The sequence below is a fragment of the Mesoplodon mirus genome (assembly GCF_964341445.2).
Source record: "Mesoplodon mirus genome assembly, chromosome: 2".
Taxonomy (NCBI): Eukaryota; Metazoa; Chordata; class Mammalia; order Artiodactyla; family Ziphiidae; genus Mesoplodon; species Mesoplodon mirus.
The window spans coordinates 4,882,740-4,909,478 of record NC_138977.1 but is presented as its reverse complement, the minus strand read 5'-3'; the positions used below and the strand labels follow the sequence as shown (position 1 = coordinate 4,909,478).

The 26,739-nt window shown below is 36.2% G+C and overlaps 1 protein-coding gene across 3 annotated transcripts in view; it reads right to left on the bottom strand.

Annotated features, from left to right (window-relative positions):
- LRBA (LPS responsive beige-like anchor protein) overlaps window positions 1-26,739 on the bottom strand; it is an 826,328-nt gene that overhangs the window by 187,397 nt on the left and 612,192 nt on the right. For all 3 annotated transcript variants that reach the window (XM_082611157.1, XM_082611155.1, XM_082611156.1), the window contains exons 43-44: window positions 25,120-25,235; window positions 14,391-14,503 (exon numbers count right to left, since the gene is read on the bottom strand). In XM_082611157.1, the coding sequence (XP_082467283.1) occupies window positions 14,391-14,503; window positions 25,120-25,235 (229 nt within the window). The remainder of the gene's footprint in view (window positions 1-14,390; window positions 14,504-25,119; window positions 25,236-26,739) is intronic.

The following is a 26,739-nucleotide window of genomic DNA, read 5'->3' as shown; positions in this document are numbered from 1 at the left end:
TTCACCTATCCAATTAAAGAAACACTTAGGACCATTAAAATCAGGAGTTCTGGTCCAAAGAAGTGACAAAGGAGGCTGCTGAACTCACTTCTTCCCACAGAGAAACTGAAAATTCAGCTACACATGGAACAATTCCCTCTGAAAGAAATCTAAAACCTAGCTGAGCAACTCTTACATCTTGGGCAAAAAAGAAAAACCCACATCATAACAGGTAGGAAAGGCTATAACACAATCTCATAAACCCCACCCCTGACAGTGACACACCAGCTGACGCACCATGGGGAGGGAATTCACAACTCATGGATTCTCCCTGAGGAGTGAGATTGGGACCAAACACCTAGCAACTCAACATTTAAGACTTCCACTTGTGAGACAGGCCCCCAAAACACCTAGCTCTGAAAGCCAACAAGGCTTGCATTCTCGAGACCCACAAGACTATACAGGCATACCTCGGAGGTACTGCAGGTTTGGTTCCAGACCACTGCAATAAAGTAAATACAGCAATACAGCGAGTCACGTGAATTTTTTGGTTTCCCAGTGCATATAAAAGTTATGTTTACACTATACTGTAGTCTATTAAGTGTGCAATAGCATTATGTCTAAAAAAACAATGTATGTGTCCTAATTGTAAAATACATTATTGCTAAAAAATGCTAACCATCTTCTGAGTCTTCAGTAGTCATAACCTTTTTAATGGTGGAGGATTTGAAATATTGCAAAAATTACCAAAATACAACACAGACACAAAATGAGCAAACACTGTTGAAAAAATGGCACTTATAGACTTGTTCAAGGCAGGGATGCCACAAACCTACAATCTGTAAAAAACTCAGTATCTGCAAAGCACGATAAAGTAAAGCACAACAAAACAAGATATGCCTGTACAGCAGATAAAGAAAGAACAAAACAAAACAAAACACAGTTCCTAATGAGCTCTCACTCCAAAAGGATGGAATAGGGAAAACAGGAGTATACTGTTTTAAGGTTTGAAGACTATACATGAAATGGTGTATTATTTGAAGAAAGGCTGTCATAAGTTGAAAACATATATTTCAAACCATAAAGAAACCACTAAACTTTTTAAAAAGAGGTATAAATAACAAGACACAGTGAAGATAAAATAGAATAATAAAAATACATAATCTAAAAGAAAACAGATAAAAAGAGACAAGGTACAAAGAACTGATATAAGGGATAAAAAACAGATGGCAGGAGAAAGCTCATGTAAACTGACTATATCAAAAATTACATTAAATGTAAATGGTCTCAACAACCCAATTAAAATGCAGAGCTTATCAGAATGGGTATAAAAGCAAGACTCCACTATATATTGTCTACAAAAAAGAAATTTAAAAAATAAAGCCACAGACAGGTTTAAAAAAATGATAGAAAAAGATACTACAAGTAATAATCAAAATAACACTGTCATATCTACATCAACATCAGAAAAGGTAGACTTCAGAACATGGACTATTACCAGGTATGAAAGGAGACCTTACATAAGGATAATGGGATTTGTTTATAAGGAAAACATAACAATCTGAAATGTGTAGGCACTGTATTAGTTTCCTAGAGCTCCTATGACAAACTACCACAAACTGTGTGGCCTAAAACAATAGAAATTTATTTTCTCACAGTTCTGGAAGTTAGAAGTCCAAAATAAGGCATTGGCAGAGCCATACTCTCTTGCAAGCTTCTAGGGGAGGGTCCTTCCTTGCCTCTTCCAGCTTCTTGTAGCCCCAGGTATGCCTTGACTTCTGGCAACATAACTCCAACTTCTGTTTCCATCACTACATGGTGTTCTTTCCTTTGATGTCTGTTTTAACACAGTGTTTTCATCTTCTTCTTATGAAAACACCAGTCATGTTGGAATTAGGCCCATCCTAATGACCTCATCTTAACTTCATTACATTTGCCAAGACCCTATTACAAATAAGGTCATGTCCACAGGTGCCAGGAGTAAGGATTTCAACATATCTTTTGGGGAGACATAATTCAACTCATAACAGGTACCCAGAAACAAATGCTAAAAATAAAAAATAAAACAAAAACTGAGAGAAATGAAAAAAGATACAGACAAATCTAAATTACAGTTGGAGAAGTCAACACTCCTCCCTCAGTAATCAACAGAACAAGTAGATATAAAATTAGTAAGGATATAGAAAATATTAACAACACCCTCAACCAATTTAACCTAGTTGACATGTATAGGGCACTTTATGTAATAACAGATGAGTATGTATTGTTTCCAGGTACACATGGAGCATTAACCAATGTACACCATGTTTGGAGCCATAAAGCAAATTTCAACTAATTTAAAAAAACCAAAGTCATACAAAGTATGTTCTCCAATCATAATGGAATTAAACTAGAAATCAACAAGAGAAAGACATCTGACAAATCCTCATATCTGTGGAAAGGAAACAATACTCTGCTAAATAATTTATGGGTCAATGAGAAAGTCACAGGGGAAATTAGAAAATATTTTGAAAAGAATAAAAATGAAAACACAATATAGAAAAACTTGTTGGACCTTACAAAGTCAGTGCTTTGAGAAAAATCTGTATCGTTAAATGCTTATATTAGAAAGAAAAAGAGATCTGAAATCAATAGTTTAAAGCTTCCACCTTAAGACACTAAAAAAGAAGAGACATTAAATCCAAATCAAGTAGAAAGAAAAATAATAAGGGAAGCAAAGGTCACTGAAACTGAAAACAGAAAAACACAATAGGAACATATGAAACCTATAGCTACTATCATATTTAATGATGAAAGTAAAGGCTTTTCCCCTAAGATCAAAGACAAGGCGCCCTCAGCACTTCTAGTTAACATTATATAATGCAGTAAGTATTCACTGGGGGATGTAGGAAGCCCTAAAGTCTACAAAAAGACTGCTAGCATGAATAAGTGAATCTAGGAAGGTTGTAAAATACAAGGTCAATATAAAAAATTCAATTGTGCTCCCATATACTGGCAATGAGCAACTGGAATTGAAAAGTCTGTAACAATAAAAAACATGAAAATTTTAAGGATAAATGAACAGAATACGTACAAGAATTGTTTACGAAAAGCCACAAAACATTAGAGAGAAATTAAAGAAAACCTAAACGAATGGAAGATAAGCCATATTTATAGAATGGAAGAGTCAATATTGCTAATATATCATTTTTAGTAAAGATGGCCTACTGATTAAGTACAGTACCAGTCAAAATCTCAGCAGAATTGACAAGCTAATTCCTATATTTATATGGGAAAAACAGAAAACCTAGCATAGCCAAAACAATTTTGAAAAAGAAGACATAGTTGGATTCACATGACCTGATTTTATGACTAACTATAAAGCGATAGTAAACAAGACAGTGTGGTATCAATATAAGGACAGATATGCTAATTGACTGAACAGAATAGAGTCTAGAAATAGACCTACACAATATATAGTCAATTTAATTCCAACAAAGGTTCCCAGACAATTCATGAGAAAAAAAGTCTTTTCAACAAATGGTGTTGGAAGAACTGGACTTGCATTTGTAAAACAAATGAACTTCAACTGTTATCTTGCAACTATGATAGATTATAGATAAAAATAAGTAGCATCAGCAGCAACAGCAGAAGAGGGTAATAATAATTATGTTTGACACAATTTGTTTTTAGAAAAGTCAAGTCACTGTTAGGTAATAATAAGCATGTAGTCAACTAAATAATCTACATCAGCAGCTTTAAATTTTTCCAGTAAGACAGGCTCCAAATATATACATGCAGACGTGAATTTACAGGCCTCTTGCAGTAAACCCATAGTCCCACCTTCAAGTGACCTGAGGCTATAGGTTGAAAACAACTGCTACATCTTTATCTTCCTTCCCACCAATAAGACTACTGACATTTATATTTCGAACTCTGACTTATCTTCATCCTCTCTTCTTCCTGTTTTTTTTTAATACTGTACATTTCTAAGCCTAAATGTAAGATGTCACATTTTTTCTTTGTATTTCACTAAATATTTTACATGAGTATTTCATTCTGAAAAATGATTTTAAACTTTGTATTTTAATTACTGTAATGCAAGCTGTTATGATCAATTTGTAATACTGGTGAAACTATCAAACAGATCAGGTCCTAGAAAAGAATCCTGGAAATATGGCCTAAAGAGGATGATACCTCAAGTTTATAAAGGGCATTAAACAGTGGAGTTGTAAATGATACAACAACTCTGAATGCTATAAATGTCTTCTAATCACCTTGTCTGTATTTCAGAGAGGTACCACTCAGATTTTCAAATCATTTGCTGGTTGACATTATAAATTGTGAACTCACAGTTTTTAAAAAAACTCCTTTTCTGAAAGTGGGACAGTCTAAAGTTAAGTCACGCAGAAATAAAATGTTTCACAGTCACATAGAAATGTGTCACAGTCACACAGAAATAAAACTATTCTTGTATAAATGGTTCCTACATAACATTCATTTGGTTGTAAAACTCTTTAAAAGTAGGGACTATTTCATTCACCTTTGTTTCTCACCGTTCTCAGAACAATGTCTACAAAAGGTACCCAGAAAATGTTTAATAATCAATTATTTGAATAAAAACATTTATTCAATATAAACAGGGTACTATAAACCTTTGTTTATGTTGAATAAATGTGCTTATTCTAATAAATGGACTTGGAGAATAAAGACTTGGACAGGAATGTAGACATGTGACTAAAAGATATATTACAACTTACCCACTATAAAAAGCAGGCTGTTACATACTCACATAAAATAAGTTTTGACTATCACATGGAAATAGAATGAGAAGTTGACATAAAGATATAAAGAAAGCTCCAAATGTACACAGATTTTTTAAATGTCTTCCTACTATATTTACTCTCTTAGAAAAAAATACTCCAGCCTGAAATCAGAAGTATAATACCAGAGCTTATTCAACTTAAAAAAATTTTTTTTCTAGGTGTTTTGAAAACAATTTTTATGTGAATTTATGGTTAAGTACATGTTCCTTACTCAGGATCTACCCAAGTTAGTATACCCAGCACTAAACTAAGAAAACAGGAAGTACTATGGGATAAAACTGGTAATGCTATGTAAATAAAACAATTCATTTATAAGTAATAATAAATGATCACTCCACACCACAGTAACTTAGGATGATTTGAGAATAAATACTTAACTTTGAGAAGGATTACTGGACTGGCAGTGTGTTGCTGGTACATGTCAAGATTATTCATCTCCCTGACAGTAATATTAACCACAATCCATTTCAGTTACTTCACTTTATCATTTTCTGACTAATGTTAAAAAAACAATGTCATTGAAGGCTGCTTATTCTAAGTGTAGGCTTAACCTCTGTTACAGTCATATAAAAACTTCCACTAGAAGGTGACTTCTAGTAAAAAAACAAATCTGCTACACAGAGTGCTAATACTTTAAAAATACAAATTTAAAAAAATAGTCATACAAACCCAATAGATTGTTTTCCTAATTTAAAAACAAAACTTCAGCAAATCCTCTAAACACACCACAATATACTGCCCCGTTTGTGTGTGTGTATGTTCACATTTTGCTAAACTTAATTTTAAATTGTGGGGAAAGTTGCATAGCCATATTTTAAACAAAATATATCACATTGAACATGTAATAATTTAATGTTTTAAAAGGTCAGTGTACCCATGAAAAATTTTCTTCAGTATTATACAAATACTACATAAAAAGCAGTTTGCTATATAGGATCCTCCAAATTAAGTACTTTGCTAAAGGTCCCTTCTAATAAATGGAGGCAGGCAGACACAAGTCTATCTAAATACAAAAATTTCCTATTCTGATTCTTGAATTTTATCTTTCCAGGTTATTTCCCCTTTCATTTTGCATGTTCCTTTTAGAAAATATCTGCACTTACACTCTACTTTCTATAAAATCATTTTCTTTTTCTATTAATGCAATCGTTTTTCTCTGTGAGGGTATTTATTCTTGTTTTGTTTTTAAGGCTTCTTCTGCTTCTTAAACTGTCTTTGTTTCTTCTGGTTTCTTTTATTTTTCTATTCCATTTAGTCTCTGTTGTCCTTCACATTGAAGGCTGTCTTTAAATGTCTGCTACCTTCATTTTTAAGAATGAGGCAGGAAAGAGCTGACTGAAGTACACTGAGCATAAGCAGCATGTGAACAGGTAGACTTCACTGAAGAGAAATCAGGTGGGCTCCAAGTAGGATCCCTAAATGTCAGTACTTTTCAGGTCTTTTCTCTTGAGCCAGTCAGTATATCCAAAGAGTAACACAATTTTCTGTCTTACAGGGTGGGGCTGGTACAAGCCTGGCTGTCGGAGTTCCGATAGCATGACAGCAAAAGGGGTCTGGGGGCCTTCACCATTCAGTTCTTAAAGCTTTCTGTTAATCCTCCTGTTTTCCATTCCTTACCCTTCAACTCTCGCTCTGCTGTTCTTGCTGCTCTCAAATCAGAAACTTCTCCAGTCCAATTTCTCCAAAAAGTAAACCTCTAGTCTTTTGCCAAGATGAAGGTAAAAGTAGTTGCACATTGGAAAGAAGTATAAATGCAAGTATTCAATGTAAACTACTCTTTCTGGTTATATCTGAAGTCTACCAGTTCAGTGATAGGGACAGATCTGAGATCAAATCATAGCCTGAACACTTGGAAAATGTATGACCTTAGAGAGTTTCTTAACTTCACTACATCTTAGTTTCATTATGTGTAAAATAAAGATAATAACACATTCCTTACAGTGTTGTTGAAGGGATTAAAGAAAGGCGCTTATACAAAATGTTTGTTAAAGGCACCTACTAGGGCTTCCCTCACAATCCTACAAAAAGATTCTAACCTTTCCCAATATCATTCTTTTGCTGATTGGACTATAAACTCCCCAAGGCCAGGGAATGTATTTTATATCAAAATCCCTAAGATCCATGTGGCATATAACAGTATATTTGATGCCAAGATTAAAATATTTTTAATATATTTTGTCAGCCAATAAACAATAGCCAAATGTGGGGTAATTTTAAATTTCTTTCTCTGCAATTATATTTTATTTAAATACTTTAAGATCCATTATTTACTGTTATAATACAATAACGTTGTTTTATTTTTTTAAGTTTGAATTGCTTTGATTTTGACTGAAGCCCAATAAATAGAAAAACAAAGTAAAAGCTATAACACCTATCATTTTAAAACAATAATGCCCCCCCCCAAAAGAGTGTTCTTTTCCCTCTGTGACATCTAGATGGTATATTGATTCCCAGTATATCTGTTACAGAGCCTACTAAAAGGACTGGCATTCGTCAGAAACAGCACTTAAAACTTAAAGAGATAAAGAAGTGCTGTCTGATCAACAACAGTTAAATGTCGGTAGTCAATTCCAGGTCAAGATGAATGCTGTATATTAAATGTGTGTGTTAGGAGAAATATCTCACATATAAAAACACACAACCAAATGGTAGGAGATAAAAAGGAGACAGGAAGCGGGGCGGGGGGTGGTGGAAATCATCTACTTTTGCTTTAAACAAAGAGAGAGAGAGAAAAAAAACACAATAAATACAAGGACAAACAATAGCAACTCATCAACCAGTAAATAAATTCAGAACAGCCTTGTCATTCAGTTCTCTTCAGTTATCTCAGAAGGTACGCTTTAGAAACATTTTGATCCAGGCTAGAGCAATGAAAGCTGCTAGTTTAACAGAGTGTGGATGGTACAACATTGTAAGATAGGTTTAAAACAAACAAACAAACAAAAACCTATGATTAACTGGGACCTGGACCAAAATTTAAAATACAGTTTGAAGATCTGATGATAGTAAACTTTGCTCAAATTTCTACACTGCAAGGTACGAATTAGGAGATAGAGGTGTAGGATCCTTTTCCCCTAACGTTTACTTTTCTTGACTCTTAAACAAAATAACAGCTCATCTTGTGCTTGCACTCTACAGTTGGAAAATGCATGATTTTTCTTTTCCCTCTACCTTGAATTCTTTCTTTCAGTATTTTCCTTCACTTTAAGAACGTGAGCTCTAATAAATATTAAATACTTGATTATACCTTGGCCAGTACTGCTTTTCCCTCCCAATCTTCAGTTATTTTTTAGTAAAATAGTAACTTAGAAGATTTTATTTTATCTAATCTCCAGAAACTAAGAGTCCCTCGCACACACTATTACTCAATGAACAACCAATAAATGGAAAACACAAATGAATGCTCGAGTAGTAACATCAGGTATTCTCTAGATTTAAGCAAACATTCAGCTTTTTCATAAAACAGGCTTAGTCAAAAAAGCTTGGGGCATAACCTGGGACAAACACACCAGGAGTAGGCAATTGGGAAAAGCTTTCCTTTTTCGAGCAGTGGAATGCTGGTTGTCTCTTACCATGCATTTCAGCATGAGAGGTGAAAAGCAACTTGATGGAATAACATCAAAACAGACTTAGCAATTGATGCCAAACGTACAAAGCAGTATAGCATATTGCAGCGTTTCTCAAGGTTTCTGGGCCAAAACTCATAGTAAGAAATCTGTCACTTCAAATCATAACCCAGCACGCGCGCGCGCACACACACACACACACACACCCCTTAAGCACAAGATTCATACATGATGCACATTACTTTCTTTTTTTAATGTAATGCTACACTATTCTATTCCTTTTTTAAAATGCTAGTTGTGAACGGCATAGTGTTTAAATTCTGGTTCTATCCACTAGCTGTGTGACTTAGTACAACTTGCTTAACCCCATGGTGCCTCAATTTCTGCCCCTGTCAAGACAATAATAACGTTACCAATCTTAGAAGGCCTTTGTGAGGGTTAGAAGAATTAACACATGTGATATTCTTAAATAAGAGCCTGGCATATACTAAGTCCTTAATAAACATTAGTTAACAATAATAAAGTGAGATGTTCCTACCTTCTGAAATTTACAGCTGAGTTTTCATTTGCAAGATTTCACTTGGAAATGGATGGTTCCATTTCAATCTAACAACATACTTGTTTTTTGGAATATGTATCCAGGTATATACATTAAATATTCCAAAATAACTATGTTGATCAATTAGAACAGAAATGATTGTACCTGATTATCTTGATTTTCCTCACTTAGAACACTGGCTTACACAATCAATCTCCTACTAAGGAAATCAATCAATCAATCAATCAATCAATCAATCACAATAGCACAAAAAATCTTACTAATCCACCAAGGAAGTCCTGGTACTGAAACACTCAACCATCATAATTTGTTATTATGGTATGACATTTTGTAAATATATTCTTGTCCTAATTATAACTTCTTATAAAGAAAAGACAAAAAAATGTTCTTATCTCTTCCAAGGAGACTGTCAAAATATAAAAATCAGTGTGTATTTGTAAAATATGGATTAATGTCACTTCAAAGTTTATGCATGGTTAGATCTGTCTTCTCATCAGTCAGAATTTCAGACTAGTGATGAAACAACAGGGAAGGTGGAGAAAAAAAATCAACTTCAAAACTGATCTCTACTTTTTTTCAGCTTTAAAGGAATAAATTAAACCATTATGTTAAATGAGGAGTTTCTCGATACAAGGAAATATTAAATTTTCATTGTGATTTTCAGACTAGACATTTTTTTTGCACTGCCCCATTTAGACTTTCTTTTTGAAGAGAATGATCAGAAACATAATCCAGAAGAAAGGGTGTTGATTACATTAATTCAGCTTCAGAAAGAGAATTCCCTGTGCAACATGGAAGAGATAACCAAATAAAACTGTAGCTTTGTATCAACACTACTAAAACTCCTCTGAAAACCAGCTTTGGGGAAATTAAATGGACATAAACACACATAAATAATACAATGCATTTTAAAGCTAGTCAGGCTATATTATCTACTTAAGAAGGAGGGTAAAGGGCCTCCCTGGTGGCGCAGTGGTTGAGAGTCCGCCTGCCGATGCAGGGGATACGGGTTCGTGCCCCGGTCTGGGAGGATCCCATATGCCGCGGAGCGGCTGGGCCCGTGAGCCATGGCCGCTGGGCCTGCGCGTCCGGAGCCTGTGCTCCGCAACGGGAGAGGCCACAACAGTGAGAGGCCCGCATATCGCAAAAGGAAAAAAAAAAAAAAAAAAAAAAAAAAAAAAAAAAAGAAGGAGGGTAAGATCTGTTTATATTTTAAATTAAGCTTTGCACACAATGTTTCCTGTGATTTCACAAGTTTATTTCAACAAATAGTAACGTTTGCTAAATGTATACTATGGGACAAACTTCAATATAATTCTATTATAATCGTTTTCATACAGATATAGCTCATTTTATGTATGTGATGCATTCCTGAAAATATGTATATAAACAGATATTTCAAGATGGAATCATACTCTAAACATTAGGTAGATTTTAATACCAATAGGAATGAGAGACATTTTATAAAGTAAACAATGTTATACATGGACAGTACGATTTTCAAATATCTGATATGCTTATTTCACTTAAAATAATTCAGTTAATTCCAAACTCACTTATTTCCATGAATATTTAATGAAAACAATTAGCAGCAGCAGAATTCCACTTGCATGAACTTGAATGACTTTTGTAGCATTTGAACGACTGCTGCTTTATAGGAAAGGAGACACTGTAGGTTCTGTGGCTGAGTATTAGGGCTCCCTGCTTCTTCCCAACTCTGCTAATCGCACTACTGTTGGCTAGCCAATTAAGTGCTGTTCAGCTAGTGTCGAAAACACGCTTTATACATTTTCCTTCCTCAGCACAAAATACAACTCTTTCACAAAATCTCTTATAATATAAAAATGGATACTACGACAATCAAACACACTAAATCACAGAAGTCATATGTTTATGTCTTTGTAGAGCGGATATGGACATTTATAGATAGAGAATAATGAAAATAACTCTTTTGCTTTGGCTTTTGAGCCCCTTTTTACTTTTAAACTAATAAAATAAAAAAAGCAAAATTTCTATTGCTTGTCTAGTGGAATTTAAAAGTAACCTTATCTATCACATACAGAAGATAAGTTATAAAGACATGAGTTAAAACAGTGTTTTACACACCTAGCAAAACTGTTTGGCAAGTTCCTTAGAAACAGCTGCAACACACAAGTAAGATTCAATTTGAACAAAAGATTCTGTTTACTTGGCAAATAACAGCATTTTGATGATACTATTTCATCGGATTCTCATAATGAAAAAATTCATAGGACCTACTTTAAAAATATTGTTTTGAAGGCTTTCTTCTGGTCATGAAAGATTTTTAGTGGAACAGAGAACAAAGATGAGGGTCAGAGAACAGAGGCTTTTGGCAAGGAAGTAGTAAGGCGAGGTGATAGGGTTATGGGCGTTCTTGTTCAGGTACAGTGATGGTAGAAGAGAGAAATACAGCCTCAGCAGAAAAATCCAAATAGCCTCCCACTTAGCACCATTGCTACTGTTCCATCAAGACATAAACATGCACCTTGTCCACAATCCATCTAACTACTCACTGCATCTTAAAGAGCCTACAAAAAGTCCTCTAAAGCACAAAACACCTTAATAAGTTATGTGCTTAAATAGAAGTCCAAACTGAAGGAGTCAGCTTAAACAAAAAAAGGCAATTCTTCTAGATGTCTAGAAAGGTTATATATTTATTTTGTGAGGCAAATTTTACATTTTAACAATTTAATGAAAAATGAGATCTTTAATTTCACTTACATAAAATTCAAATAAAGGATAGTAGGATATAATGGTCTGAGAATTAAAGAGCTGTCCAGTTTTTACTATTGACCTACTGCATGGCTCACTACACAAGTCAAACTAATACAGTCCTCATTTATTAGACAAGAGAGTTCTACAGATTCCAGTGAAATACTACAGGGTCTTAGAACAAGTACAATACCTAAATGTAAGTAAGGCTGTCCTTTTAAAAAAAAAAAAACCCAAAATATTTAGCCATTTATTATTCCTCATAGTCAACGGGTCACCTGGGAAATTCTGCTGATCTGGGCCACAGTTAGCTGCTCTTGGTTGTGCTTGCTCGTGTGTTCGTGGTCAGCTGAGGGCTGGCTCATGTAGGATGACCTCAGCTCACACAGCTCAGCCATCCTCCAGGTGTCAGTCCTGACCCTCCAGCTAGTTAACCTGGGCATGTTGTTCTCAAGGTGATCAAAGAAAAGTAAAAAGCAGAAACATGCAGGCGCTTTTTCAAACCTCTATTTTGTGTCTAGTTTACTAATTACCTCTTTTTCTCCCCTTACTGGCCTTTTTATTGTTTTTGTTTTTTAATTGTTATAAAATATACATAACATGAACCTTACCATTTTAACCACTTTTAAGTGTAAGTTCAGTGGCATTACATTCAGGTTGTCGGCCAACCATCACCACCTTCCATTTCCAGAACTTGTTTCATCTTGCAAAACTGAGACTCTATACCCATTAAGTGAGTCTCCCTCCCCCTGCCAGGCCCCGGTAACCACCATTCTACTTTCTGTCTCTATGAATCTGACTACTCTAAATACCTCACATGAGTGAAATCATACAGTGTTTGTCCTTTTGTGAATGGCTTATTTCACTTAGCATCATGCCTTCAAGGTTCATCCATATTGTAGCATGTGTCAGAGGTTCCTTCCTCTTTAAGGCTGAACAATATTCCCCTGTGTATATGTACCACATTCTGTTTATCCATTTATCCATCAGTGGATACTTGGATTGCTTCCATCTTTTGGTTATTGTAAATAATACTATAATAAATATGAAAATTGGTATACAAATACCTCTTCGAGTCTGCTTTTATTTCTCTTGGGTATATATTCAAAAGTAGAACAGCTGGATCTTAGGGTAATTCTATTTTTTATTTTGAAGGAACTGCCATACTTCTTTCCACGTCAGCTTCACCATTTTACAGTCCCACCAGCAGTGCACAAGGGCTCTAGTTTCTCCACATCTTCACCAATACTTGTTATTTTATGATTATTTATTTACTTTTTAATTAAAGCCATCCTACTGGCTGTGAAGGGGTATCTCATTTGGTTTTGATATACATTTTCCTAACAATTGGTAATGTTGAACACCTTTTCATCTGCTCATTGGCTATTTGTATAACTTCTTTGGATAACTGTCTATTCAAATTCTTGACCTGTTTTTGAATCAGGCTGTTCAGTTTTTGTTTTGAGTTTTAGGAGTTCTCTATATATTCTACACATTAATCCCATATCTGATAGGTAATGTGCAAACAAGGCTTTCTTTTGAAAATGAAAACTCTCCTTTAAAAGTGAAAAAAGACTCAGGATATCCTGTTTGTTGATAATTCAGGACAGAAAAGGAAAATTCTTAAAGAATACTTGACGATATGAGAATATACTTATAGAAAAACCAGTGTGTGTGTGTGTGTGTGTGTGTGTGTATAAAACGTAATTATTCCTTATTGATATGCGGTAAATTAGAGGTAGTTTTTGTTATTTACATGTTTCACATTTTAAAATTAAAAACAGACTGATTAATTTTAATACAGTTAAAATTATTTTTTTAGAACCTGGGGGAAATGTCATGTATATTTTATTATTTAATTCATTTAACACATTTATTGAATGGCAGGTCCTATACGAGGCGAGGGAGAAATAATGGTAAATGAGAACTCTATCTTTATGAACTTCAGTGGAGCACACAAGAAGAACCAAAACAAGTAGGTAGAAAGATATGTAAAAATGCATGATATTTTAGGTGCTCTGAAAGAAGAAGAGGAAGGAAGGAGTCAGTAGTGCTCTCTGTAAGGAGGTGCTGTTCCTAAAGGACTGAGACAGTCAGCCACTCACAGAGCAGGGGGATGAACGTTCAAGGCTCAGCCACTCACAGAGCAGGGGGATGAACGTTCAAGGCTCAGCCACTCACAGAGCAGGGGGATGAACGTTCAAGGCAGAGAAGCAAACTGTGGAGTCGGGAAAGAGTCATTCTGCATGCAAGGACAAGTCCAGAAAGGCTTAAGCACTGAATTTATGGAATTCAAAATTACATTTGAAGAGGATCCATTCTGTTGTAGTGAGGAATGGCTCAGAGAAGGGCAAGAGGTAGAGGAAAGTCACTTAGGAGACACAGAACAGTGTGGGGTTACTTGTCTTTTTACAAGAGTGCTGGTGAGAAGTTTCCATGATGTTCTTCGTATCTTTTATCAAGTACTGACACCCTTAGAAGAAGTTGATATTTGGGAATAATATCTTCTTAAATGTATATGAAGAAAAAAATATCTGTTAATATTTTTAATTGTCATCAAGGTTACCATGTATATTAAATTTTTCTATTTTAAATTTGAGAATAATGAAAATACATTTAAAAGACAAATATATTAAAGTTATAATAATATTAAAAATATTTTTTAAATGTGATGTGAAAATAAAGATAATCACTGGAATATTTTTATATTCAAGATAGTGATATTTCAGATGATTACTAAGAAATTACCTTGGACAGATCTCTGAAGTTACTTGGCAAAGTAAGATCCAGTTCTTCTGATTCATAATTAGTAATGACCCAGGGAAACACTGGGTACTGGTTTAAGTCATTGTAACTCCGTCCTGGAAGAGGAAAAAAAAGTCATTCTTAATTTAGAAGAATGAAATGATAAACATTCAGGAATATACTAAATGTAACAAGAACAACAATTTTTGACTGCCAGACATTGTTCCCAGTGCTATCCATTCACGACTTCTATTAATTCTCACAATAACCCTATGAAATTGGTATTGCCCCCGTTTTACAGATTAAAAAACCAAGGCACAAAAGTTTATGTAACTTGCCCCAAATCATGCAACTAGTAACGGTCGAACTACATTCAAATCCAGATACCCTGTACCCATATCTTATAAATTACACAACTATTTTTTATTAGTTGAAAGTCTGCACCAAATAAAATAATCTTCATTAAGAATTCAAAAAACAATTTGCAATCTCATAGAGTTTTTCAAAACCAGAATCCTTTCTTTGCCATTAATTAACCAACCAACCAATCAACTGATCAACCAAGTTCAAGTGACTTCACCCCTATGGGCATTCACAGTCAACTGTAAAATGACCAGGTAGCTCTTAATAACTCTGAAATTTCTGTGACAGCTTTCAAATTCTATGCTCCTTTGAACATAATGCACAGCATCATAGATGTTGCTTACTCCATTCCCAAATGCTGCCACATACTCTTCTATGCTTCTTCTAAACTAATGACATTCAACGACACATTCAGGTCTACTAAAAATATAAATAAAACAAAGGATGAGGTAGCCCACCCATGTAGAAACAGCAGTTTTCTGGATATCACCACTTTAGGGAGGCACCACGGTAGATGACATCATTATTTCTGGAGTAAAAATGTTGGCGTTTGACTCCACCATTTTACTAGTCTATTACCTATTTTTACTTAGATTTAATGTGAACAGACTTTTATGGCTAAAATACAAGGAAAACAAGGATATTAATATTGGTTGAATTCCTTTCTTATAGGGTATTCTATCATCTCCATTCTTTTCCTGTTCTCAAATATATACAGATATCATATCAATATACAGCTGAGTATTACAGTAGCTCTCCACACAAATTCTTGGTATCTAAGCCTCCCTTATGATTGGATGTTTGTTTTTTTTTTTAAACATCTTTATTGGAGTATAATTGCTTTACAATGGTGTGTTAGTTTCTGCTTTATAACAAAGTGAATCAGCTATACATATACATATATCTCCATATCTCCTCCCTCTTGCGTCTCCCTCTCACCCTCCCTATCCCACCCCTCTAGGTGGTCACAAAGCACCGAGCTGATCTCCCTGTGCTATGTGGCTGCTTTCCAATAGCTATCTATTTTACCTTTGGTATATATGTCCATGCCGCTCTCTCACTTCGTTCCAGCTTACCCTTCCCCCTCCCTGTGTCCTCAAGTCCATTCTCTACATCTGCGTCTTTATTCCTGTCCTGCCCCTAGGTTCTTCAGAACCATTTTTTTTTCTTAGATTCCATATATATGTGTTAGCACATGATATTTGTTTTTCTCTTTCTGACGTACTTCACTCTGTATGACAGACTCTAGGTCCAGCCACCACACGACAAATAACTGAATTTCATTTCTTTTTATGGCTGAGTAATATTCCATTGTATACATGTGCCACATCTTCTTTATCCATTCATCTGTCCGTGGACACTTAGGTTGCTTCCATGTCCGGGCTACTGTAAATAGAGCTGCAATGAGCATTGTGGTACATGACTCTTTTTGAATTATGGTTTTCTCAGGGTATATGTCCAGTAGTGGGATTGCTGCATCATATGGAAGCTCTATTTTTAGTTGTTTTTTTTTTTGCGGTACGTGGGCCTCTCACTGTTGTGGCCTCTCCCGTTGTGGAGCACAGGCTCCAGACGCACAGGCTCAGCAGCCATGGCTCATGGGCCCAGCCGCTCCGCGGCATGTGGGATCTTCCCGGTTCGGGGCACGAACCCATGTCTCCTGCATCGGCAGGCGGACTCTCAACCACTGCGCCACCAGGGAAGCCCCTATTTTTAGTTTTTTAAGGAACTTCCATATTGTTCTCCATAGTGGCTGTATCAATTTACATTCTCACCAACAGTGCAAGAGGGTTCCCTTTTCTCAACACCCTGTCCAGCATTTATTGTTTGTAGGTTTTTGGATGATGGCCATTCTGACTGGTATGAGGTGATACCTCATTGTAGTTTTGATTTGCATTCCTGTAATGATTAGTAATGTTGAGCATCCTTTCATGTGTTTGCTGGCAATTGGTATATCTTCTTTGGAGAAATGTCTATTTAGGTTTTCTGCACATTTTTGGATTGGGTTGTATTTTTGATATTGAGCTGCATGACCTGCTTGTAAATTTTGGAGATTAATCCCTTGTCACTTGCTTCATTTGCAAATATTTTCTCCCATTCTGAGGGTTGTCTTTTCATCTTGTTTATGGTTTCCTTTGCTGTGCAAAAGCTTTGAAGTTTCATTAGGTCCCATTTGTTTGTTTTTGTTTTTATTTCCATTACTCTAAGAGGTGGATCAAAAAAGATCTTGCTGTGATTTATGTCAAAGAGTATTCTTACTGTGTTTTCCTCTAAGAGTTTTATAGTGTCCGGTCTTACATTTAGGTCTTTAATCAATTTTGAGTTTATTTTTGTGTATAGTGTTAGGGAGTGTTCTAATTTCATTCTTTTACATGTAGCTGTCCAGTTTTCCCAGCACCACTTATTGAAGAGGCTGTCTTTTCTCCATTGTATATTCTTGCTTCCTTTATCAAAGATAAGGTGACCATATGTGGGTGCATTTATGTCTGCGCTTTCTATCCTGTTCCATTGATCTATATTTCTGGTTTTGTGTCAGTACCATACTATCCTGATCACTGTAGCTTTGTAGTATAGTCTGAAGTCAGGGAGCCTGATTCCTCCAACTCCGTTTTTCTTTCTCAAGATTTGCTTTGGCTATTCGCGGTATTTTGTGTTTCCATACAAGTTGTGAAATATTTTTTCTAGTTCTGTGAAAAATGACATTGATAGTTTGATAGGGATTGCACTGAATCTGTAGATTGCTTTGGGTACTATAGTCATTTTCACAATGTTGACTCTTCCAATCCAAGAACATGGTATATCCCTCCATCTGTTTGTATCATCTTTAATTTCTTTCATCAGTGTCTTACAGGTCTTTTGTCTCCTAAGGTAGGTTTATTCCTAGGTATTTTATTCTTTTTGTTGCAATGGCAAATGGGAGTGTTTCCTTATTCTCGTTCAGATTTTTCATCATTAGTGTATAGGAATGCAAGAGGTTTCTGTGCATTAATTTTGTATCCTGCTACTTTACCAAATTCATTGATTAGCCCTAGTAGTTTCCTGGTGGCATCTTTAGGATTCTCTATGTGTAGTATCATGTCATCTGGAAACAGTGACAGCTTTACTTCTTCTTTTCCGATTTGTATTCCTTTTCTTTCTTTTTCTTCTCTGATTGTCGTGGATAGGACTTCCAAAACTATGTTGAATAATAGTGGTAAGAGTGGACAACCTTGTCTTGCTCCTGATCTTAGAGGAAATGGTTTCAGGTTTTGAACACTGAGAACGATGTTGGCTGTGGGTTCGTCATATATGGCCTTATTATGTTGAGGTAAGTTCCCTCCATGCTTACCTTCTGGAGGGATTTTGTCATAAATGGCTGTTGAATTTTGTCAAAAGCTTTTTCTGCATCTATTGTGATGATCATATGGTTTTTATCCTTCAATTTATTATTATGGTTTATCACATTGATTGACTTGCGCATATTGAAGAATCCTTGCATTCCTGGGACAAATCCCACTTGATCATGGTGTATGATCCTTTTAATGTGCTGTTGGATTCTGTTTGCTAGTATTTTGTTGGAAATTTTTGCATCTATGATCATCAGTGATACTGGCCTATAGTTTTCTTTTTGTGTGACATCTCTGTCTGGTTTTGGTATCAGGATTATGGTGGCCTCGTAGAATGAATTTGGGAATGTTCCTCCCTCTGCTGTATTTTGGAAGAGTTTGAGAAGGATAGGTGTTAGCTCTTCTCTAAATATTTGACAGAATTCGTCTGTGAAGCCATCTGGTCCTGGGCATTTGTTTGTTGGAAGATTTTTAATCACAGTCTCAATTTCAGTGCTTGTGATTGGCCTATTTTGTCTATTTCTTCCTCATTCAGTCTCGGAAGGTTGTGCTTTTCTATGAATTTGTCCATTTCCTCCAGGTTGTCCATTTTATTGGCATATAGGTGCTTGTAGGAATCTCTCATGGTCCTTTGTATTTCTGCAGTGCCAGTTGCTACTTCTCCTTTTTCATTTCTAATTCTATTGATTTGAGTCTTCTCCGTTTTTTTCTTGATGTGTCTGGCTAATGGTTTATCAATTTTGTTTATCTTCTCAAAGAACCAGCTTTTAGTTTTATTGATCTTTGTTATCATTTCCTTCATTTCTTATTCATTTATTTCTGATCTAATCTTTATGATTTCTTTCCGTCTGCTAACTTTGGGGTTTTTTTGTTGTTCTTTCTCTAATTGCTTTAGGTGTAAGATTAGGTTGTTTATTTAAGATGTTTGTTTCTTGAGGTAGGATTTTATTGCTATAAACTTCCCTCTTAGAACTGCTTTTGCTGCATCCCATAGGTTTGGGGTTATCGTGTTTTCATTATCATTTGTTTCTAGGTATTTTTTGATTTCCTCTTTCATTTCTTCAGTGATCTCTTGGCTATTAAGTGGTGTATTGTTTAGCCTCCATGTGTTTATAATTTTTACAGATTTTTTTCCTGTAATTGATATCTAGTCTCATAGTATTGTGGTTGGAAAAGATATGTGATATGATTTCAATCTTCTTAAATTTACCAAGGCTTGATCTGTGACCCGAGATAAGATCTATCCTGGAGAATGTTCCATGAGCACTTGAGAAGAAAGTGTATTCTGTTGTTTTTGGATGGAACGTCCTATAAATATCAATTAAGTCCTTCTTGTTTCATGTATCATTTAACGCTTGTGTTTCCTTATTTCTTTTCATTTTGGATGATCTGTCCATCGGTGAAAGTGGGGTGTTCAAGTTCCCTACTATGATTGTGTTATTATCGATTTCCCTTTTTTAAAATAAATTTATTTATTTTTATTTATTTATTTTTGGCTGTCTTGGGTCTTTGTTTCTGTGCGAGGGCTTTCTCTAGTTGTGGTGAGCGGGGGCCACTCTTCATCGCAGTGCGCGGGCCTCTCACTGTCGTGGCCTCTTGTTGCGGAGCACAGGCTCCAGACATGCAGGCTCAGTAGTTGTGGCTCATGGGCCCAGTTGCCCCGTGGCATGTGGGATCTTCCCAGACCAGGTCTTGAACCCGTGTCTCCTTCATTGGCAGGCAGATTCTCAACTACTGCGCCACCAGGGAAGCCCCGATTTCCCTTTTATGGCTGTTAGCGTTTGCCTTATGTATTGAGGTGCTCCTATGTTGGGTGGATAAATATTTACAATTGTTGTATCTTCGTCTTGGATTGTTCCCTTGATTGTTATGTAGTGTCCTTCTCTGTCTCTTGTAATAGTCTTTATTTGAGTCTATTTTGTCTGATATGAGAATTGCTACTCCAGCTTTCTTTTGACTTCCATTTGCATGGAATATCTTTTTCCATCCCCTCACTTTCAGTCTGTATGTGTCCCTAGGTCTGAAGTGGGCCTCTTGTAGGCAACATATATATGGGTCTTATTTTTGTATCCATTCAGCCAGTCTGTGTCTTTTGGTGGGAGCATTTAATCCATTTACATTTAAGGTAGTTATCAATATGTATGCTCCTATTCCCATTTTCTTAATTGTTTTGGGTTTGTTATTGTAGATCTTTTCCTTCTCTTGTGTTTCCTGCCTAGAGAAGTTCCTTTAGCATTTGTTGTAAAGCTGGCTTGGTGTTGCTGAATTCTCTTAGCTTTTGTGTGTCTGTAAAGGTTTTAATTTCTCTGTTGAATCTGGATGAGATCCTTGCTGGGTAATCTTGGTTGTAGGTTTTTCTCCTTCATCACTTTAAATATGTCTTGCCACTCCCTTCTGGCTGCAGAGTTTCTGCTGAAAGATTAGCTGTTAACCTTATGGGGATTCCCTTGTATGTTATTTGTTGTTTTTCCCTTGCCAATTATAATATTTTTGCTTTGTATTTAATTTTTGATAGTTTGATTAACGTGTGTCTTGGCGTGTTTCTCCTTGGATTTATCCTGTATGGGACTCTCTGCGCTTCCTGGACTTGATTGACTATTTCCTTTCCCATATTAGAAAGTTTTCAACTTCAAATATCTCTTCAAATATTTTCTCAGTCCATTCCTTTTTCTCTTTTTCTTCCAGGTCCCCTATAGTTCGAATGTTGGTGTATTTAATGTTGTCCCAGAGGTCTCTAAGACTGTCTCAATTCTTTTCATTGTTTTTTCTTTATTCTGCTCTGCAGTAGTTATTTCCACTATTTTATCTTCTACATCACTAATCCGTTTCTTCTGCCTCAGTTATTCTGCTATTGATTCCTTCTAGAGAATTTTTTATTTCATTTATTGTGCTGTTCATCATTGTCTCTTTGCTCTTTAGTTCTTCTAGGTCCTTGTTAAATGTTTCTTGTATTTTCTCCATTCTATTTCCACGATTTTCAGTCACCTTTACTATCATTACTCTGAATTCTTTTTCAGGTAGACTGCCTATTTCCTCTTCATTTGTTTGGTCTGGTGGGTTTTTACCTTGCACATTAATCTGCTGTGTGTTTCTCTGTCTTCTCATTTTGCTTAACTTACTGTGCTTGGGGTCTCCTTTTCGCAGGCTGCAGGTTCGTAGTTCCTGTTGTTTTTGGTGTCTGTCCCCAGTGGCTAAGGTTGGTTCAGTGGGTTGTGTAGGCTTCCTGGTGGAAGGGACTAGTGCCTATATTCTGGTGGATTAGGCTGAATCCTGTCTTCCTGGTGGGCAGGATCCCGACCGGCGGCGTTTTTTGGCATGTCTGTGACCTTATGATTTTAGACAGCCTCTCTGCTAATGGGTGGGGTTGTGTTCTGGTCTTGCTAGTTGTTTGGCATAGGGTGTCCAGCACTGTAGCTTGCTGGTTGTTGAGTGGAGCAGGGTCTTAGCTTTGAGATGGAGATCTCTGGGAGAGCTTTCGCCATTTGGTATCACATGGAGCCGGGAGGTCTCTGGTGGACCAATGTCCTGAACTCGGCTCTCCCACCTCAGAGGCACAGGCCTGACACCCAGTCGGAACACCAAGACCCTCTCTGAATACTGTTACCTCCTCGGCGCGCTCAATAGCAGGGTGCATGGAGCTTTTACAGAGGGTCTCAGCAAGCAGGCAGTCCTGCGGTACCAGATTAGCAAACGTTCAAAAGCTTGACAATATAGCCTGTCGGCAAGGGTGTGGAGAAACAGTCCGTCTTTTGCATTGCTAGTGAGAATGCAAAAGGATATAACCAACAACAACTTTATCAATATGTCTTCATCAACCAAATGAGTAATGCTAGTGTGGGACCCAGGACCACTCACTCCGTGGAAGAATCCCAGGTTCAGGCAGGGGACAGGCAGAGTGCCATTAATATCTGGATATTGCTTGACACTTTACAGACTGTTTTCAATGAATTTGCCTTCTCTGCTGAGCTTCAAAGCTTCCAGGATCTTGGCAGCTGAGAAGTGAAAGGCAGAGGGAGGGAGTGTGGGGCAGGAGCAGCTTCTGGGCGTGTGCTCATGGGAGTGGCTGCCTGAGAGACCCGGGAGCAGAGGGTAAATAGTCCCCTGATTGGACAGAGCGGAGCAAGGACTACAACTTGATTTGATGCTTTTAACATTTTATTTCACTGTATTCATCATGGGCTTGAGGTCTATTAGAGTAACAGAGTTCTTCCTTGAGTGACCTGGAAATAGTCTTAGGACACATGAATAACTAGGACAGTTTTAATTCTGAAGTATTTATGTCGTTACATGTTTCTGTCAATGTTAACGTCTCCCAGAAAAAAATAACCACACTTAACAGCAAAAAGCAGTCTAGTTTGATGTCTCCATTGTCTCTCATTTTCCTGATTGAGATGTTAGTAAACAGTAAAATCCTCTTCTTAGCCTATCTGCTTAAATAATCAAGTTTATTGTACCTACAAAAAAAAGAGTACATACCTGCTCACTGTAAACAGACTTTTATTAAGTAAGTTAAATTCAATATTTAGTTACTGAACGCCTAGTGACTGTCTTTTGGGAAATGTGTCATGATATCACGAGAACCTATATGTATCACAGATAACACTGTAAAAGAAATATTAAATAACATGAGACTCCACCCCAGCCTCTAGTGTATGTAAAAACCATCCAAAACAAATTACTGATTCTATTCTTTAAAGAGAATATCCAGGGGATATATTTAAAAGACACTATAGGCACAGTAGAAGTTATTTGAGAGTGGACCATTTCATAAATGCTGTCCGTGATTATTACACTGCATTCAATCTAGGTGTTAATTGATTTATCATGTACAAAAGATGTCCATTTAAACTTGTTACATAAGTTTCCTGTCTCTCATTCTTACTTAATAATCCTTTCAGTCTCTAGTTATACAATCCCTACTAAATTCCTCATAACTGTTCAAACTTTCTTTTTTCCTACCCCTCAGTGGACCCTCAGATGAGTATCTTCCTAACTGATGAATCTTAAGAGTTTTTCAGTGTAAGCCCTGAACTTCCAATTCTTCGTACTACACCCTCTCTTCTCCACTTCTTCAACAGTGTCTTTATTCTCTGGGAGGTGTGATTCTTCCACCTGAGCTCTTGAACAGGTCTCCCTCATAATGTGAATTGTTACTTTTCCTCTCTCTTCCTCTTTCACAGTTACTCTCTGCTGCCTTAACTCACCCTCTCTTTACTATTAAACAAGAAAACTGTAATCTACCTCTAATATTGTCATTTAATCTCGAACCATTCAGTCCTTATAATCAAACATTTTTGCTTGTTTTGCAAATAAACCCCTAGGGACTTCCCTGGTGGCGTAGTGGATAAGACTCAGCGCTCCCAATGCAGGGGGCCTGGGTTCGATCCCTGGTCAGGGATCGAGATCCCATATGCATGCTGCAACTAAGAGTTCTCATGCCACAACTAAGGAGCCAGCCTGCTGCAGCTAAGACCTGGCACAACCAAATAAATAAAATAAATATTAAAAAAAAAAGAAAGAAAACAAACCCCTATAAAGTAACCCGTAAGTCCTGAGATGTTAAAGCAAAGGCATGGCCTGTACTCACTCTTAATTCTCCCTTACCTCTCCATCACATCTAATACAGCGGCCAAGGCCTTTCTCCCTTTCCCCTTGTATCTCAAGACATTTGCTTCACCTTAGTTCTCCTCCTACTAAGTCTATAAATTCTTCCCATCTTTGTATGCTTGCTTACGCCTAAGTCAGTCATTCTCTTTTCTTCTTTAATAACTTTCCCTCTTTCTTTTTGTTATGCACAAGTGCATTCCCTAGACCTTACCTCACTGCTTTCTATATCACCTGGCTTGGTAATCTCAACTCTCCCTCTTGGTGATTTCCTCTCTATGCAGGTGAAATCCAAAGTCCTATCTCTAAGCTGCAAATACCCTCACTTAACCTATACTCCAACAATTCTTTTTAATATCTTATCTTGGATGTCTTGTTAGCACAGTAAAATCATCCTTCTCTAGATCAATTTTTTGACTTCTTCTCCCTTTAATGGCACCATCATTTTCCTCATGATTTAGAGCAGAAGCCTGGAAGTCTTTCCTGACACATTTTTCTCATTTACTCCCAACATTCAGTCAGCTGCATGGCAAATGGTTTGTACCTTGTAAATTCTTGTTATCTTTTTTGTTTGTTTAATTAATTAATTTATTTTTGGCTGCACTGGGTCTTTGTTGCTGTGCGCAGGCTTTCTTTAGTTGCAGTTGCGTTGAGCAGGGGCTATTCTTCATTGCAGTGTGCAGGCTTCTCAGTGCAGTGGCTTCTCTTGTTGTGGAGAACGGGCTCTAAGCGGGTGGGCTTCAGTAGTTGTGGCACGTAGCCTCAGTAGTTGTGGTTCATGGGCTCTAGAGCACAGGCTCAGCAGTTGTGGCACACGGGCTTAGTTGCTCCACGGCATGTGGGATCTTCCAGGACCAGGGATCGAACCCGTGTCCCTCGCATTGGCAGGCAGATTCTCAACCACTGCACCACCAGGGAAGCCCAATTCTTGTGTTATCTAATCCTTTGTTTTACTTCCTACTGCCACCTCTCTAATGCAGGCCCTCATTACTTTTTATATGTAATTGCTTCCTAACTTCTGCTCTCTACCTAGACTCTTTGCACCATAATTTATCCTTCATACTGCTTCCAACTTTTCATACATTTCTGATATTACTCATTTGTTCAAAAACTTTCTAAAGTTTCCCTGTGAATTGACTGCCAATTCCTCAAACTGATAAAAAAATCTTGCACGTCTCCACACTACCTTTCTAGTTTTCTTTTTCATTATACCTTTATGAATATATATTTTATGTACACGCAAACACACACACACACACACATACTATACCATTAATTGTTCTTTAGCTATACTTCATTTCTTCCCATCTCTGTATGCTTGCTTACGCCTTTAGCTTTACATGGAATGACTCTATTTATATAAATATTCAAAATAATCTAATCATATCACTATTAATAATTTATCATTTGAAATACATCAACATGTGAGCTTAAATTACCTGCTATTGTGTTGAGAAACATCAAGTACTCAAAATTTGAAATCTCCCTGTGTTGCCATCGCTGGGTCATATTAGAAGCTTTAAAAAGTTGACGAGGACTAGCTAATGAGATACGCCTGCAAGAAAAAGAATTTGATATAGAATCAAATTAAACTTAAGATTAATTAGATCAATAATAAATCATGACTTTTGTGCTCGTTCAAAATGGCATCTGTATTACTCTGAGACGTTCTATTCATGTTATATTAACGAATGCTAGAGATGTTTCAATCTATAATTAATGGTTAAACGAATGATTTGGATGAGCCACAGGTCTATTACCCATATTCTATTCATCAAGGTAAGCTGTCATTACAAAGCCATTATAATATCTAGGCTCCATAAATGTTGATTAGTAACAGTATGATTAATAATTCACTGCCTTACTGATACAAAAGTAATTACAGTAACTAAGTAATCCACATAAAACTGTTTTCACATCTTTATCAGTTTAAATAGTCATGTCTTAAAGACAGCATATTTGTACATTATAAATTTAAACATTATGTTTGTATACCCATTGTAATAGGGGAAAGAGGATCCCAGCTCCTCAGGTGTCTATTCGTGGGTTCGGACAAAGGTAAGGTAAACTATTATTCTTTTATAGAGCCTAATAGTAGACCAAATTTTCTGTTTTCTTAATGTAATGTAAATAACAAGGGATAAAACTGACCAATACTAAGTAGCAGTGGGCAATAGGTGGCAGGATTCATTACTACGTTCAGAGTCCAGAATCTTAGAAAAGTAATGCTGTCACAGTTCTTCCTACTACTAAGGACAAGATACCTATTGTTTTCAAGCTTTATTTCCAAAGTTATAATTTACATAACACAAAATTTACCCTTGTAAGTGTACTATTCAATGATTTTTTAAAAGTAAATTTCTAGAGTTGTGCAATTATCACCACATTGTATTCTGGAACATTTTAATCAACACTAAAACTTCCCTTGTGCCTATTTACAGTTAATTCCTATTCCTATCCCCAGCTCTAGGCAACTATCAATCTGCTTTCTGTCTCTGTGAACTAGCCGTTTCTGAACATTTCAGATAAATGGAATCATACATCATGTAATCTTCTGCATCAGGCTTCTTCTACTAACCATGATGTTTTGAGGTTCATCAATGTGGCAGCATGTATGAGCAGTTCATTTCTTTTGACTGTAAATAGTATTCCATTGTATGAATATAGAATATACCACATTTTTTAAATCCATTCACCAGTTGATAGACATTTAAATTATTCCAGTTTTTAGCTATTATGAAAAATGCTACTCAGAACATTCACGTACACGTCGTTGCTGAACATATGGTTGCATTTCTTTTGGGTAGATTCCTAGGAGTGAAATTGCCAGGTTGCCTGTTGACTTAATATTTATATTTTTGAGAAACTGCCAAATTGTCTTCCATTATACATTCCAACAATGTATGATGTTCCAAATTTTCCACATCTCTGCCAGTACTTGCTATTGTATGAAATTTTTATTATAGCCATTCTAGTGAGTGTAAAATGGTATCTTATTATAATTTTAATGTACATTGTTGAACATCTTTTCATGTGTTAATTAGCCATTTGTTTATTTT